Source organism: Poecilia reticulata, chromosome 2 (assembly GCF_904066995.2).
Source record: "Poecilia reticulata chromosome 2, P_reticulata-male-v2, whole genome shotgun sequence".
In the NCBI taxonomy this organism is placed as follows: domain Eukaryota; kingdom Metazoa; phylum Chordata; class Actinopteri; order Cyprinodontiformes; family Poeciliidae; genus Poecilia; species Poecilia reticulata.
The window spans coordinates 18,909,405-18,922,720 of NC_088831.1; the positions used below are offsets into that span (position 1 = coordinate 18,909,405).

Below are 13,316 nucleotides of genomic sequence, written 5' to 3' on the forward strand. Positions count from 1 at the left end.
CAGGCAGCACAGGATGACCGGAAAGGCTAAGGTTCACCACTGGTAGCAATTGGTATAATCCAAACAAGACGTGACAGGATGAGACAGATTGACAAGGACTCAACAAAGAATAAGAAACACAGATGGGTATAAATACACAGAGGGTAATCAGGGAATGAGACACACCTGGGAACAATCAAGGGGTAGATAGGACAACATGGAGACTCAACAGACACAGAAACCTAAAATAAACATGCAGAGAAACTCAGATCCTTACAAGTATGTGGTGTTTTGGGGAAATAATAGTCAGGGATTTTATATAATATATTGCAGGGATGTGGGTTTTTGTGTTAATTGAGTCTCTGCGTTGTCACGTCTACCCCTTGATTGTTCCTAGCTGTCTCCAATTTCCTTGATTACTCCCTGTTGTTAAGGAAGAATTTTTATATTACTGGTAAATTTAGCAAAACTCTGGCTCTGATTCTTCCTGTTGATCCCGGGTTTTCTCGCGTGGCCACGTGCGGGGACAAAAACACAACAATGCGTGTTGACGTCACAGAATTACAGGATTTAATCCAATCAGAAGAAAATATAAGATAGTAGAGGAAACTGAAGAAACACAGATACAAACATTGTTACCTGAGACAAGAAGACAAATATCAAGGACGTCCTTGGAGAAAGAGCTGGTGCAGAAGTAAATAAATCAGCTTTTTTCTGAATTGTTTCCCTTGTGCACAAACTTTTATACCTGTAGGTGTGTTTTCCTCTTTAATGTATTCAAATAAGGCGTATCTCTACTCGACCAATTGGAAGGCATCTCTGGCCCTTTTAAATTTTAGAAAAAGTCCCGCAGTTTGGTCGCAAGATCAAACACCTTTTGTTAAATAAGGTAGAAGCAGACTCTCTGAATTCATGGTGGTTTATGGCTTTTCACAGATCAGTGTGAAAAGCTAGAACTTCCTACTGATTGTTTCCCAACAGACAAAGAGCAGATCAGAAGATCTTGGCAAACAATCTGCTTTAACTACAGTAAAATATATCAATAGGTCAGAATATGTTATAAATTTTAAAACTATAATTATGGTATTTCAATCAAGTCATAATAAATTCTAAAACTAACTTATTTTAAATTTATTTTCTTAACACTATCCGGCCTCCTGTGGCTCTACAGCCATCTGGGCAAAGAGAAACAAATGAATGAACCTCACAGGTAGCTGTGAAATTCTGGTTTCTCTTCTGCTCTGCCAGGAACAAACCTTTAATACTGTATTTTAATTCAATGAAAAGTTCTCCAAAAACCCAATTTGTTCTTCTGCACTCAGCATCTCCAAAGTTTAGTTCTGATATCAAACCAAAAGCAATAGATAATAAACAGAAAATAATGAAGTACAATTCCTGTTTCTAATTAGGAATTAGAAACAAATAAGAATTAAGACATTCATTCACCATAAACCTAAGTATTTTCTAATACTAAACAAATCATTTTCATGTGATTCTAATATAGTCAGAAATAATACAATTTCAAATACATTCATCATTAACTAAATTAATTCTAAAACAAGATAATAGAATTTTTAGTCAAAACATATTATTAATACTAAGAAAAATGTCTTACAAATTAAATGTTAGTGATTTAAAACATTTTCTGTTATATTCAGTTTTTTTGCACCATGTCAGATGTTAGTTCTGGAAGATTTCTCATCCTGGTTACGTGAACCAACCAAAGTTCCCCTTCTCAGAGTAATTCAAGTGATACTGTCCTCCACCTTCCTGCATATGTTAATTTATGACCTCCTGTCTTTAATGATAAGACCCCAGGGGTCTGAGCCGAGGCTCTCCTGCAGATCTATTTCAATACTTACCCAGCAATAGTATTTGTTTCAAATCACTAACAGAAACCTGTTCAAACTTAAGAAATTGGTTCTAAAAGGTTTAAACTGTGTTAAACACTCAAAATAATAATTTTTCTCAACAGTCCCCCTTTTGAGGTCTGAGATACACAGACCTCACAAATAAATTGATTAGGCCTTCCAATATAGGAACAAAAAAAAAATTCCGTGTACTAGAATAACCAAAACATTTACCTTCTTATACCTTCTTATACAGTCCCCCTTTTCAACAGGACCCCTCAGCTCCACATCCCCCTCATCTGCAGCACCACAGTAAAGCATCTGATAGGGAGGCGGAGCAGGTGGGCCTCTGCTACCCTTAGCAGTTTTATGCATCCAAAATTAAACTCCTTATTTTACCTGTAGATGATAGATTTGTTCTGTCCAGTAATTTAATACTCACCTGAAGTATTGCAAAAATTTGTAACAATCTCAATTTAAATGTAAAAATACGTATTAACCTTTTAAAAATCCTATAACTCAATTATTTCAAAACAAGCAAAACACATTACAAATCATCACCCAAAAATGATAAAATGGAAAGATGACTGAGGTACACAAAACTTACCAAAGATAGACACTAATCACAAAATCAATACTGATCATAACAATTACAATCTTTCAACAGTGTAAAAAGCAACACCAAAAACAAAGCTGTCAAGGAAAAAGAAATTAGAACACATAAAAATCAATTACACATTTCCTTTTTTTTACAGAATTCAATAATAGTCTTAGAGTCCGTGTCTTTCTTCTTTGTCTTTCCTCAAAAACAAAAGAAGTTCTTCGTCCAGAAATGATCTAAAAATACGCGCGAAAAAAGAAACGAAAGTTCATTGAGTTCGCAAGAAAAGACGAAAATACGCAAAAGAGAGAAGATGTGTTAACGGTGATCCTCTTGTAACTTGATCCTTCGTGTAACCGTTTTCCTCGTCGGGTTTAAACCTCAGGTTCCCACCTGAGTGTCCGCTGCTCACTGAAAATTGGATTTATTGTGCCAATATAACAGTGAGTTTAAGGAGAGGGTGCAATCTCCTTTTCTCAATATAAGGACACCGGAAACAGGAGTATTATGCCTGTCCGGGCCTTTTAAGCCTAGAATTCCAGGAATTAGAAGTGATCATGGCAGGAATTGCTGATCCTCCTCGGTCCTGGGAAGTGCCTGCAGACGCTCCTCGTCTGAAGTTGCAGATCTTCTTGTACGTCTCGGAGCGCGTTGTGGCTCCTCAGCTGTTGTGCAGTGACTCCAATGGAACCAGGTGTCTCCCTTCCCTTGCAGACGGACAGCATGAGACGTCCTCTCCACGAGTTGGTATGGTCTGGTGAAGCGAGGTTCAGACCACTGTCTTTTGATGACCTTCAGCCACACCCAGTTGATTCCTGGGACCAGTCCTGAGCCTGGACGGTCCTATGACGTCTGGTATTTTGCAAACTCTGTTGCCAGAACCTGTGACTCACTAAAAACATAATTATGAAATAAATGTGCAGGTTCACCTGTCCATTCTGGAATCCGAGTGCAGGTGCTGGAAACATCCTTCTTGTGTGGAGCTCATATGGACCCTGTTGATTTGTTAATGGACATTCAAACAAACATCCAATAATAAGCGAAGCATTTACCCAATTTAAATTTAGACTGTGCACAGTTTATAGCCAATTTTGTTTTATTTACTCTCTCAACCTTGCCTTGTGATTGGGGATAATATACTGTACCGAATAAATGGGTCAATCCGAGCATCTGTTCCACATTCTGCAGATCTTGATTCCTAAAAGGAGTACCATTTACTCACCTGATCTTTGTTAGAAATCCATAGCGTGGAATATAATGATTGATCAAGCAGAATATGAAAGCTTTGCTGTCTTCCTTTGCGCTGGCCACGCCTCCAGGTATCTTGAGTATTGCATCCAGAGGGATTAATACCTACCAGCGTCAGCATATCTATCCTTTAACCCTGTCTTTGAGAAAAGATGCCACCTGTGCTCCAGGTTTTCATCACCTGTGAAATCCTTTCATGCCAAGTCCATAGACTTCTTGAAAAACCTGGAGTCTCATATCCGGAGAAAGAATCACCTTACCATTCAGTCCTTGTCTGAGTCGGTCATTAACTGACTCCTTATTGCTCATCAGACAGTTCCAGTGATGACACCCCCTTTTTGTGTTAAAATATCTTGTACAGATGGTTCTATTCCACCTGCTTCAGTTCTAATACTTACCATTTAAAGGAATGACAAGAATCAAACAGCCTTCTTGGCTGTGTTTGTCAGTGGCAGCGCCTTCAGCTGTCACTCTTGTCCTGCTTTCTTCATGACCCCTGTTTTAATTACAATAACAAATTAACACAGGAATAATGCTTCTACCAATTTCCATTTCCGTTTCATATTTTATGCGTTTTTAAGAACCCTGCATTTGTTGTCTTCTATGTTTTTGACTAAAGTCCCAGTTAAACGTCGTTAAACTGAAGTCCTAAAAGGAGTGTGGGTTTTAATATTTGTATCTTTTTTTAAATCTCTCTATCTCACTGTTTACTCAATGTCACATGCTGTTTTATTTCAATTATGTAAAGCACTTTGAAATGCCCTGCTACTGAAATGTGCCACACAAACAAAATTCAATTTATGGATTGGTTCTGTTCCTGAAACTCACTACTTAAATCTTAAAGTAGTGCATATGCTGTTTTTATTTCATATTTACAACATATTTACAACAGGAACCGTCTGTGTACAGACTTCTCAAATCTTTCACTTGTGGCACTCAGATGTGCTCTCCCCCTGTTTCTGAGGCAGAACTGTGTGCACTCAGTTCAGCCACAGAAACATCCAAACTAAATTGCAAATGGCAACAAGTTAGAGCCAATCGTTATCAGGATAATCTAGGAGCATAGTTCCTACCATTCCTAGTCATACAAAGAAAGTGCAGCATGTCCACCACAGTCATATCCCAGGGTGATTCAAACTCACAGCTCTGTGACTTGCAGACATCTAAATGATTTGAAACAACAAAAATGAAAATGAAAAAATAAAAAATATCAAAACTAAAAGAAGCTCTGTTCCTGGAGACTGACAGCTCAGATGTACACAGTGTATAACACTCACTAACTGAATGTGATAACAAGTAGTGCAGCCTTATCCAAGAACACAGTGTAAGTGCATTTAACAAAATATTATTCCTTTCTTTACTGAATAAAAGCTTGACCTCTAATAAGTAACACTCGGGCCAGCTTCTGTTGTCCCCTCCACTGCAGCAGACTTATGTAAACGACCAAAAGAGGAGGACCTAGTTAAAAATCAAAAGCAACAGGTGTGATGTCAGCGTGCCCCAAGTCAGTGGGACATGTGGCCCAGAACACTATATTTCATATGTTTCATGGATGGGAGAAGAAAAAGCGAGGAGGAGGATATACCGTCAGTCTAGAATCAACAGGAGCATGAAATTACACCTCCCAATAACTAAGGCTATGAGCCAGAGTGCAGAGCCAAAAGATCATATGGCACTGCCACTTCTAGCGTGCTTTTGAGTCAAACTCATGCACCAGCAACAGTTATTTAGCCACAAAATGCAAAAACATGTTCCAGGCACTACCTACTAAAGTTACATCAACCTACTCCTGGAACCATTCTGTCCAATTATAATTTAAACAGGGTGGCATGGGAAAAGGTCAAAAATCAGCCCAGAGAACACAAGTGTTCGGATCTAGGGTTTCCAAAGTGAGAAGCAGGACCAAAGCTTGGTGTGTTCATTCGTGTCCAGCTGTCCAGGTGCTCCACTGATAACTGCAGCAGAAAATGTCCATGTGTAAAATCATGCACAAGCGTGTGCAAAAATGTGGCGACAGGCAGAGTCCAGTGTACTGCAGAGAAAAGAACCACTTTTATTCAGTCAGAGAGGTCAGTGTTCATCATGGAGTGTGCCACTCCTGCAACCACCACAAAATGGCAACAAATGTCCATCATTCTTCACGTCGATCAGGAGATCTGGCAGTGATCTCAGATCAAAAGGTCCTGCGTGTGTCAATATCGTCCAGCTTGTTTGCACTGTGCATCACATCATGGGACCGACGCAGGATCTGGTGCTTCTCTTGGCAGTTATATGTCAGCCGTACTGCCTCCAACAGGAATATGAAGCTTGTGTGGGCATTGTCGAACCCAGTGGCCCTGTTCACCACAATAAAAACACATGTCCCTGCAGTTCACACCTTGTTGACCTCTTTCCCTCACACCTGAGAAACCGGGTGCCCTTTTCCTTTTGCCACGCCAGCCTGGAGCTAAATTCTGCCAAGATGCAGCTGCATACATGCGAGGGCCAGAATGTGTTGCTGGAGCAGGAACCCGACCCAAAACAGGTGGAAATTTTCTGATAATGCATCAACTCCCACCTGCATTTGTTTTTCATGTTTCATCACTTTGTATCTAGCCTCCTTTATCTGAAGCTTAAGCAATTGTTTCTTTAACCGCTCCAGCTCATCACCTCAGTCCTCTCCGCATCCTGAAACATATGCAAATGATGTAATAGATGTTTCTCCCACTCAGCATGATCACAACCTATCAGCTCCCGATTTTGGGTCATCTTTTCAGCTACAGAGAAGGGACACCAGCTAGGATGGCCCGACAAAATTGTTCCCTCTGCTCTGAATGATCAGCCGGATGTAATCCCGTATATTTAATCCAGATTTCAATACCCCTGTCCAAATAGAGTCTGGGACTATTAGTAAGGTCCCAAGTAAATTTTGGAATAAACAAAGGAGCCGAGAGGGGGGAAAAAATCCCTACATTAAAGCTCTGTTTATGGAGATGAACTGTTCCTTGCCAAAAACCAAGCAACGAGCCCATTCGTGCCTGATCTGCTCTGCCTTCTCCAGGTTTTTAAAAGCGGCACCCTTAGTGAATAAACCAGCTTCACGAAGGTCTGACCGGGCTGCAGTCTCATCCGCGACTGCCCGTTTCAAAGCCTGACTTAAAATTAGGCCCAAAGGCATTTCGGTATTTAAAAGTTTATGCTGTTGTAATACTTCCCGTTTCAAATCGTCTGCCGTCACTTTAACTGTGTTCCACCCCAATTGTTCCAAAACGCTAAGTAACCTGTGATCTGTTCATTCAAAGATTTCCACGGACCTGAACAGAAACTCAGAATCTTATCATTTAACAAATCAATATCCATATCTAACTTAACACTAGATCCGCAGCACAAACACGAATTCAAATCCACACAAACAGCAGTTTCAAACGCAGCGTCCCACTCACACTGATTCGCTCACACAGCGCCACAGACACACAGAGCTCTTTACATACAAACAGCACAGATACAGAGAAAACAGAGAACAAGAGAGACAGGCTCAGGTAACAGGAAAACGAAGAAAAGAGGAACACATTTTGGAGCCGGCTAAATATAGTTCTACTGCAACGCAAGAAATTCCCAACAACTTCTCAATTTTCAGAGTCGGGTCAAAACTCAATTTCAATATGTTCTTCCATCAATCCGCCCAGCTACATAATTTACGAAGAGCCAGCGAAGAAGGCGACATCAAAACCCGGCCAAATAATAATTTATCAAAGTCTCTTAAATCGCACAAAGCGACAGACTCAGCCAATTTAACCCTTAAATTATCAGTCCTTGAGGAACGAGCAAAATTCCCTGGCCGATTCAGGCCAATCCTACAACTAGAACACACAAATTAAATCCAATTAAATTTGTTAGTTTACAGGCACAGTAACGTTCCTGTAGGCCACAAATTAAAGCCTAGCTTAAGACAGAGACTGCGCCGTTTCCCTGTTTGAGCCCGCCACCGGCTCCCTGTAGTGTGTATTCATTCATTAACATTAAACTATTCTTGCTCTTTTCGGGGGGAATTTTCTATGACATTGCAGAGAATTCCATAATTCTGCGGCGTCGCACAGCAAAGGGAAGTCGGAAGTGTCAAACGAAGCGGCGCCGCCCGCAAACTTAACACAGGCTTACCAGACCGCAGCGTCAGACCCAGACGAATTAAAAGTCCCCACAGGCGCACGTCCGAAACTTCGGATCCCGGACGAGCCCCCAAATGTTAAGGAAGAATTTTATATTACTGGTAATTTAGCAAAACTCTGGCTTGATACTTCCTGTTGATCCCGGGTTTTCTCGCGTGGCCACGTGCGGGACAAAAACACAACAATGCGTGTTGACGTCACAGAATTACAGGATTTAATCCAATCAGAAGAAAATATAAGATAGTACAGGAAACTGAAGAACACAGATACAAACATTGTTACCTGAGACAAGAAGACAAATATCAAGGACGTCCTTGGAGAAAGAGCTGGTGCAGAAGTAAAATAAATCAGCTTTTTTCTGAATTGTTTCCCTTGTGCACAAACTTTTATACCTGTAGGTGTGTTTTCCTCTTTAATGTATTCAAATAAGGCGTATCTCTACTTGACCAATTGGAAGGCATCTCTGGCCCTTTTAAATCTTAGAAAAAGTCCCGCAGTTTGGTCGCAAGATCAAACACCTTTTGTTAAATAAGGTAGAAGCAGACTCTCTGAATTCATGGTGGTTTATGGCTTTTCACAGATCAGTGTGAAAAGCTAGAACTTCCTACTGATTGTTTCCCAACAGACAAAGAGCAGATCAGAAGATCTTGGCAAACAATCTGCTTTAACTACAGTAAAATATATCAATAGGTCAGAATATGTTATAAATTTTAAAACTATAATTATGGTATTTCAATCAAGTCATAATAAATTCTAAAACCAACTTATTTTAAATTTATTTTCTTAACACTATCCGGCCTCCTGTGGCTCTACAGCCATCTGGGCAAAGAGAAACAAATGAATGAACCTCACAGGTAGCTGTGAAATTCTGGTTTCTCTTCTGCTCTGCCAGGAACAAACCTTTAATACTGTATTTAATTCAATGAAAAGTTCTCCAAAAGCCAATTTGTTCTTCTGCACTCAGCATCTCCAAAGTTTAGTTCTGATATCAAACCAAAGCAATAGATAATAAACAGAAATAATGAAGTACAATTCCTGTTTCTAATTAGGAATTAGAAACAATAAGAATTAAGACATTCATTCACCATAAACCTAAGTATTTTCTAATACTAAACAATCATTTTCATGTGATTCTAATATAGTCAGAAATAATACAATTTCAAATACATTCATCATTAACTAATTAATTCTAAAACAAGATAATAGAATTTTTAGTCAAACATATTATTAATACTAAGAAAAATGTCTTACAAATTAAATGTTAGTGATTTAAAACATTTTCTGTTATATTCAGTTTTTTTGCACCATGTCAGATGTTAGTTCTGGAAGATTTCTCATCCTGGTTACGTGAACCAACCAAAGTTCCCTTCTCAGAGTAATTCAAGTGATACTGTCCTCCACCTTCCTGCATATGTTAATTTATGACCTCCTGTCTTTAATGATAAGACTCCAGGGGTCTGAGCCGAGGCTCTCCTGCAGATCTATTTCAATACTTACCCAGCAATAGTATTTGGTTCAAATCACTAACAGAAAACTGTTCAAACTTAAGAAATTGGTTCTAAAAGGTTTAAACTGTGTTAAACACTCAAATAATAATTTTTCTCAACACTGTGTATTTAAACCCACCTGTGTCTCTTGTTCCTCATCAGATTCTGGTCCTTCTTCGCTGTCATTTGTCATGTAAAGTCATGTATCGTGGTGTCCTGTCATTGCTGTCTAGCTCCCTTCCAGTTGCTACGTGTCTGAGCTCCTTGCCTTATTGCTCACCTGTACTGCCTTTACTTTGTACTCTTACTCATCATTGAAACCATAATTTTCACTGTAACCTGGGTCAGACCGCGCCTAAATCCTTACCACCTCAAACCACATTTCATGACGGATGTATGAATTCAACACGTGAGAATGACTCACAACGTTTTATATACCGTGATGCTGTGAGAGCTCTGGTGGAGCCAGCTGCACATTATCTGAAACAAAAACAAACTATCATCCACCTACGTCTTCTTCTTGTCTTCATTGTGGTTTTCACCAGTAGTAACATCCGGCTAGTGTCGCACTACTGGTGTGATGTAAAAAAAAAAGTGTTTCCATTACAGTTTTAAGAAATGCATTTTTTCCCAATATGACTGAAAACCCCCTCATAGGACACAAACTTTAATAGAAAACATGACAAATTTAGCAAATTCATTTTCATAATTTCAATTTGCCCAATTCTATGGTGACTGGAAATGCAGATAGCGAGAAAAAAAACTTTGTATATCTATTATTTGGTGTATGTCTAAAATCTAGTTTCAGCTGCAGCTCTACGTCAGCATTTCTTGTGATAAATACTCGGGGTGTAATTTGAACAGACTCCAAACAAAGAAAATTGCATGTTCTGTTAGTGGGCGAGTTATGGAGTGCAAAATTGATTGCAGGTTCAAAAGTTTGATAACTGTCACAACATAGTGACAGTTTAACAAATATGTGAAGAAGATTTTAAAAAAATAAATAAAAGTTACATACTGCACTTTTAAGAAACTAAGGTGGACATTGTTATAATTTTTGTTGAGCTGATTTTGTTTAGAATTACATTTTGGGTAATGATTTTTACCCAAAAATCATTACCCAAAATGATTACAGAGGGTAACCAGTTTTTTGTGGGGTTTTTTTTATTGTGGCAGAACAAATAATTAACCCCGGCCAAAAGTCTCACTCAGTTGCCATCACACATTTGAATGCAGAAGGAAAATCACTGTAAAAAAAGAAGAATGCGAAAGATCAATATTGCTAGATTTATTTGAATGAGATAAAAAACTGCCTGTGTGCCTCCTTTTTCTACCAAGAAAAATGTTCTGATCCCAAATGAAAATATATAATCACAAAAACCTTTAATGAAGAATTGACCTAATGATTTCTCACAAATATTGAAAGAAGGTACAAAAAAACAAACATGCCTTTGTTTTTCTCTTGTAATCTAACATTAAATGTTTAAGGTTAAATGAACCATCGCAAACATTGAAAGGCACATGAGTCCTGAATGAAAGCCCATCGGACTTCATTACCGTACGTTGGCCTCTGGCTGCAGTATCTGCAGACTGATGATGCGTTTGATGGCTTTCCTGAACCATGAGTAAAACAGCGCATAGATCACAGGGTTTAGACAGGAGTTTAGATTAAACGAAAAAACCAAAATTGGGCTTTGAGATGTGCTGGACAGATTAACGTCAATAAGAGAATAACAGTAATAGGGGCAGAAACCTGCAAGGTAGATGACGATAAGAATCCCAAGCGTCCTGGCTGCTCTCAGCTCGGATTTTCTCTCTGTTGAACTTTGTGGATGCTGCAGTGTGACGACTGTGACACGAGAGCGCACGGCACGAGCCTGAGACACGGCCACGAACACTCTCATGTAGAGAACTATGATGATGGTCAATGGAAACACAAAGTTCAAAATGACATTGAGAGTTCCAGCAACATAGTTAATGGTGAGCTCACATTCTCCAGTGCAGGTATTACTTCTTCCCAGTTGGATCATGTCGTCCTTCACAAAGAACACGCCGAAGAGGGCATTCCACAGCCAGCACACACACGCGCAGCATTTGGCTTTTGCCATGGAGATTCTGGTGGGGTAATGCAGCGGGTTGCAAATGGCAACGTAGCGATCGACTGATATGAGAACAATGTTCCCAGTGGAAACACAGACTACATGAACAATTAGGTAGAGATACAAAACACAGACAGCGTCACCGAGAAACCAGCAGGCTGTGCTTCTGTAGATTTCTAAAGGCATCAACAGGAGACCAACAAGAAAGTCTGACACAGCCAGAGAGAGGAGGAGGATGTTAGTGGGTGTGTGAAGCTGCCTGGAAGAAAACACAGAAAACATCAATAACCCATTTACTATGTCATTAAATCTGTCAGAAATGATCACAGAGGTCCTGGAAACATCACATTTCTAAAACATTGAAATATAGATTTATGCTAGGACGTTAATATCTGCCTGAAAAGGGAGACTGAGATGATGATGAGGAGGTTGAGCACTACAGTGATCAGTGAGATGAAGGACATTACAGAGTTGAGCAGAACGGCTTCAGACCAGTGAAGTGTGGGCTTCCTGCAGGAGCTGTTGAGGAGATGTGGGAAACAGATCAGTTCTGTCTTCAGTGGTTCTTAACCTTTTTAGAGGTACTGAACCCCCCAGTTGCATATGCGCATTGACCGAACCCTTCTTATTCCAACCCCCCCGCCTCCCGACACACAAAATACTTTGCGGTATTCTGATTTAGTGATTATATTAGCTGTGTAACCACCCCCACACCACTAGAGGCAGTACCAACCCCGAAAAGATGCGACTAAGGAGCAGATTTAGACTATAGAATTTGGTAAAAACTGTGAGCTTTGCTGAAGTAATTAAAGACACAAGTTCACATCCATGCTGAGTGGAGCTCCTTCAATCAGGGCTCCTCCGCAGCACTGATTGGCTAAGCAATGTAACGTGATCCTCTGATTAGTTAAGCAATGTAACGTGATCCTCTGCAGCAAGTGATGGCAAAGCGGGGCGTCATTACGACTTTACACAAGCGTGTCTTTACCTCCGCGGCAGAGGCTCCGCCGAACCCCTGAGACCGACTCATCGAACCCCTGGGGTTCGATCGAACCCAGGTAAAGAACCACTGTGTCTTGGATCTCCATCCTCAGACGGCTGCAGCTCTCTGGTCTGATCTTGTCCTGTAGCAGATGTTTGTTTCTGTCCTCCGTCCTCTCTGGTGCCTTAGTCTCTGCGAAGTTTCTGCTTTCTCTTCCTCCTCTTTAGACTTTTTTTGAAAACTCATTTTAACTTTAGGACTCGGTAACATTGCATTTTGTTTCATTCCCAATCAAACACTGGTGGCCTCTGCTTTTGTTTTCACTAGGCCGGAGCAGCAAAAGAACTGTGAAGGCTTACTGTAATCACATTCCCATGTCTTTACATGGTTTTTTGAAAATTCACCAAAGTTTACCCCAAAGTTTTCCCCTAAGGAAATTGTCACATTCCAATTGAATCAAAAGTGGGTGTGGAAAAACTGCTCTATTGCGCCCCCTGACATGAGATAGGCCAAACCGCACATTGTAGAGATTTAAAACCTGGTACGTAGGTAGATACACCCCAAATCAAGAGAGTCTTTTGGATGTCTGTCCTAAAATGCACAGGGATGCAGCCATCTTGGGTCCCAAGACAAATTTTGGCCATTTTTGAAGTTTACACAACTTTAACCAAGACTTTAACAAACTCCTCTTACGGATTTTGAGCAATCAGCTTCATTTTTGGTCAGTATTCAGGTGTAGATGGGCATTTAAAAGCTATCATAATCTTGAGTTTTTCAACATGTTTACAGGGTATGACCACTAGACGAACTTGGCATTCTGGCCAAGTTATGGTGCTTTTTATGTGAAAGCTCTATAACTCCATCCATCCATCCATCCATTTTCTATACAGCCTTGTCCATAGTGGGGTCGGGAGAGCACTATAAC

The 13,316-nt window shown here is 40.0% G+C and overlaps 2 protein-coding genes across 2 annotated transcripts in view; both read right to left on the bottom strand.

Annotated features, from left to right (window-relative positions):
* LOC108166978 (trace amine-associated receptor 3-like) overlaps positions 1 to 13,316 on the bottom strand; it is a 123,213-nt gene that overhangs the window by 42,735 nt on the left and 67,162 nt on the right. The window lies entirely within an intron of this gene.
* Positions 573 to 12,497, bottom strand: LOC103456863 (trace amine-associated receptor 7b-like). The gene is made up of 4 exons (XM_081613865.1): positions 12,464 to 12,497; positions 11,902 to 11,974; positions 10,873 to 11,668; positions 573 to 2,066 (listed from the first exon to the last, which is right to left on the bottom strand). Exons 1-4 carry the CDS (start codon positions 12,495 to 12,497, stop codon positions 2,001 to 2,003), a joined length of 969 nt encoding a protein of 322 aa, XP_081469991.1. The 3' UTR covers positions 573 to 2,000.

What these genes read in the sequence shown, in the direction of transcription:
- LOC103456863 (XM_081613865.1), bottom strand. Translation starts at nt 12,497, where the DNA reads ATGGAGATCCAAGACACAGTGGTTCTTTACCTGG. An exon ending in CACAGTGGTTCTTTACCTGG is followed by an intron (nt 11,975 to 12,463) that starts GTTCGATCGAAC and finishes AAAAAGGTTAAG; the next exon opens with AACCACTGAAGACAGAACTG. An exon ending in TACTGCAGCCAGAGGCCAAC is followed by an intron (nt 2,067 to 10,872) that starts GTACGGTAATGA and finishes AGAAGGTATAAG; the next exon opens with AAGGTAAATGTTTTGGTTAT.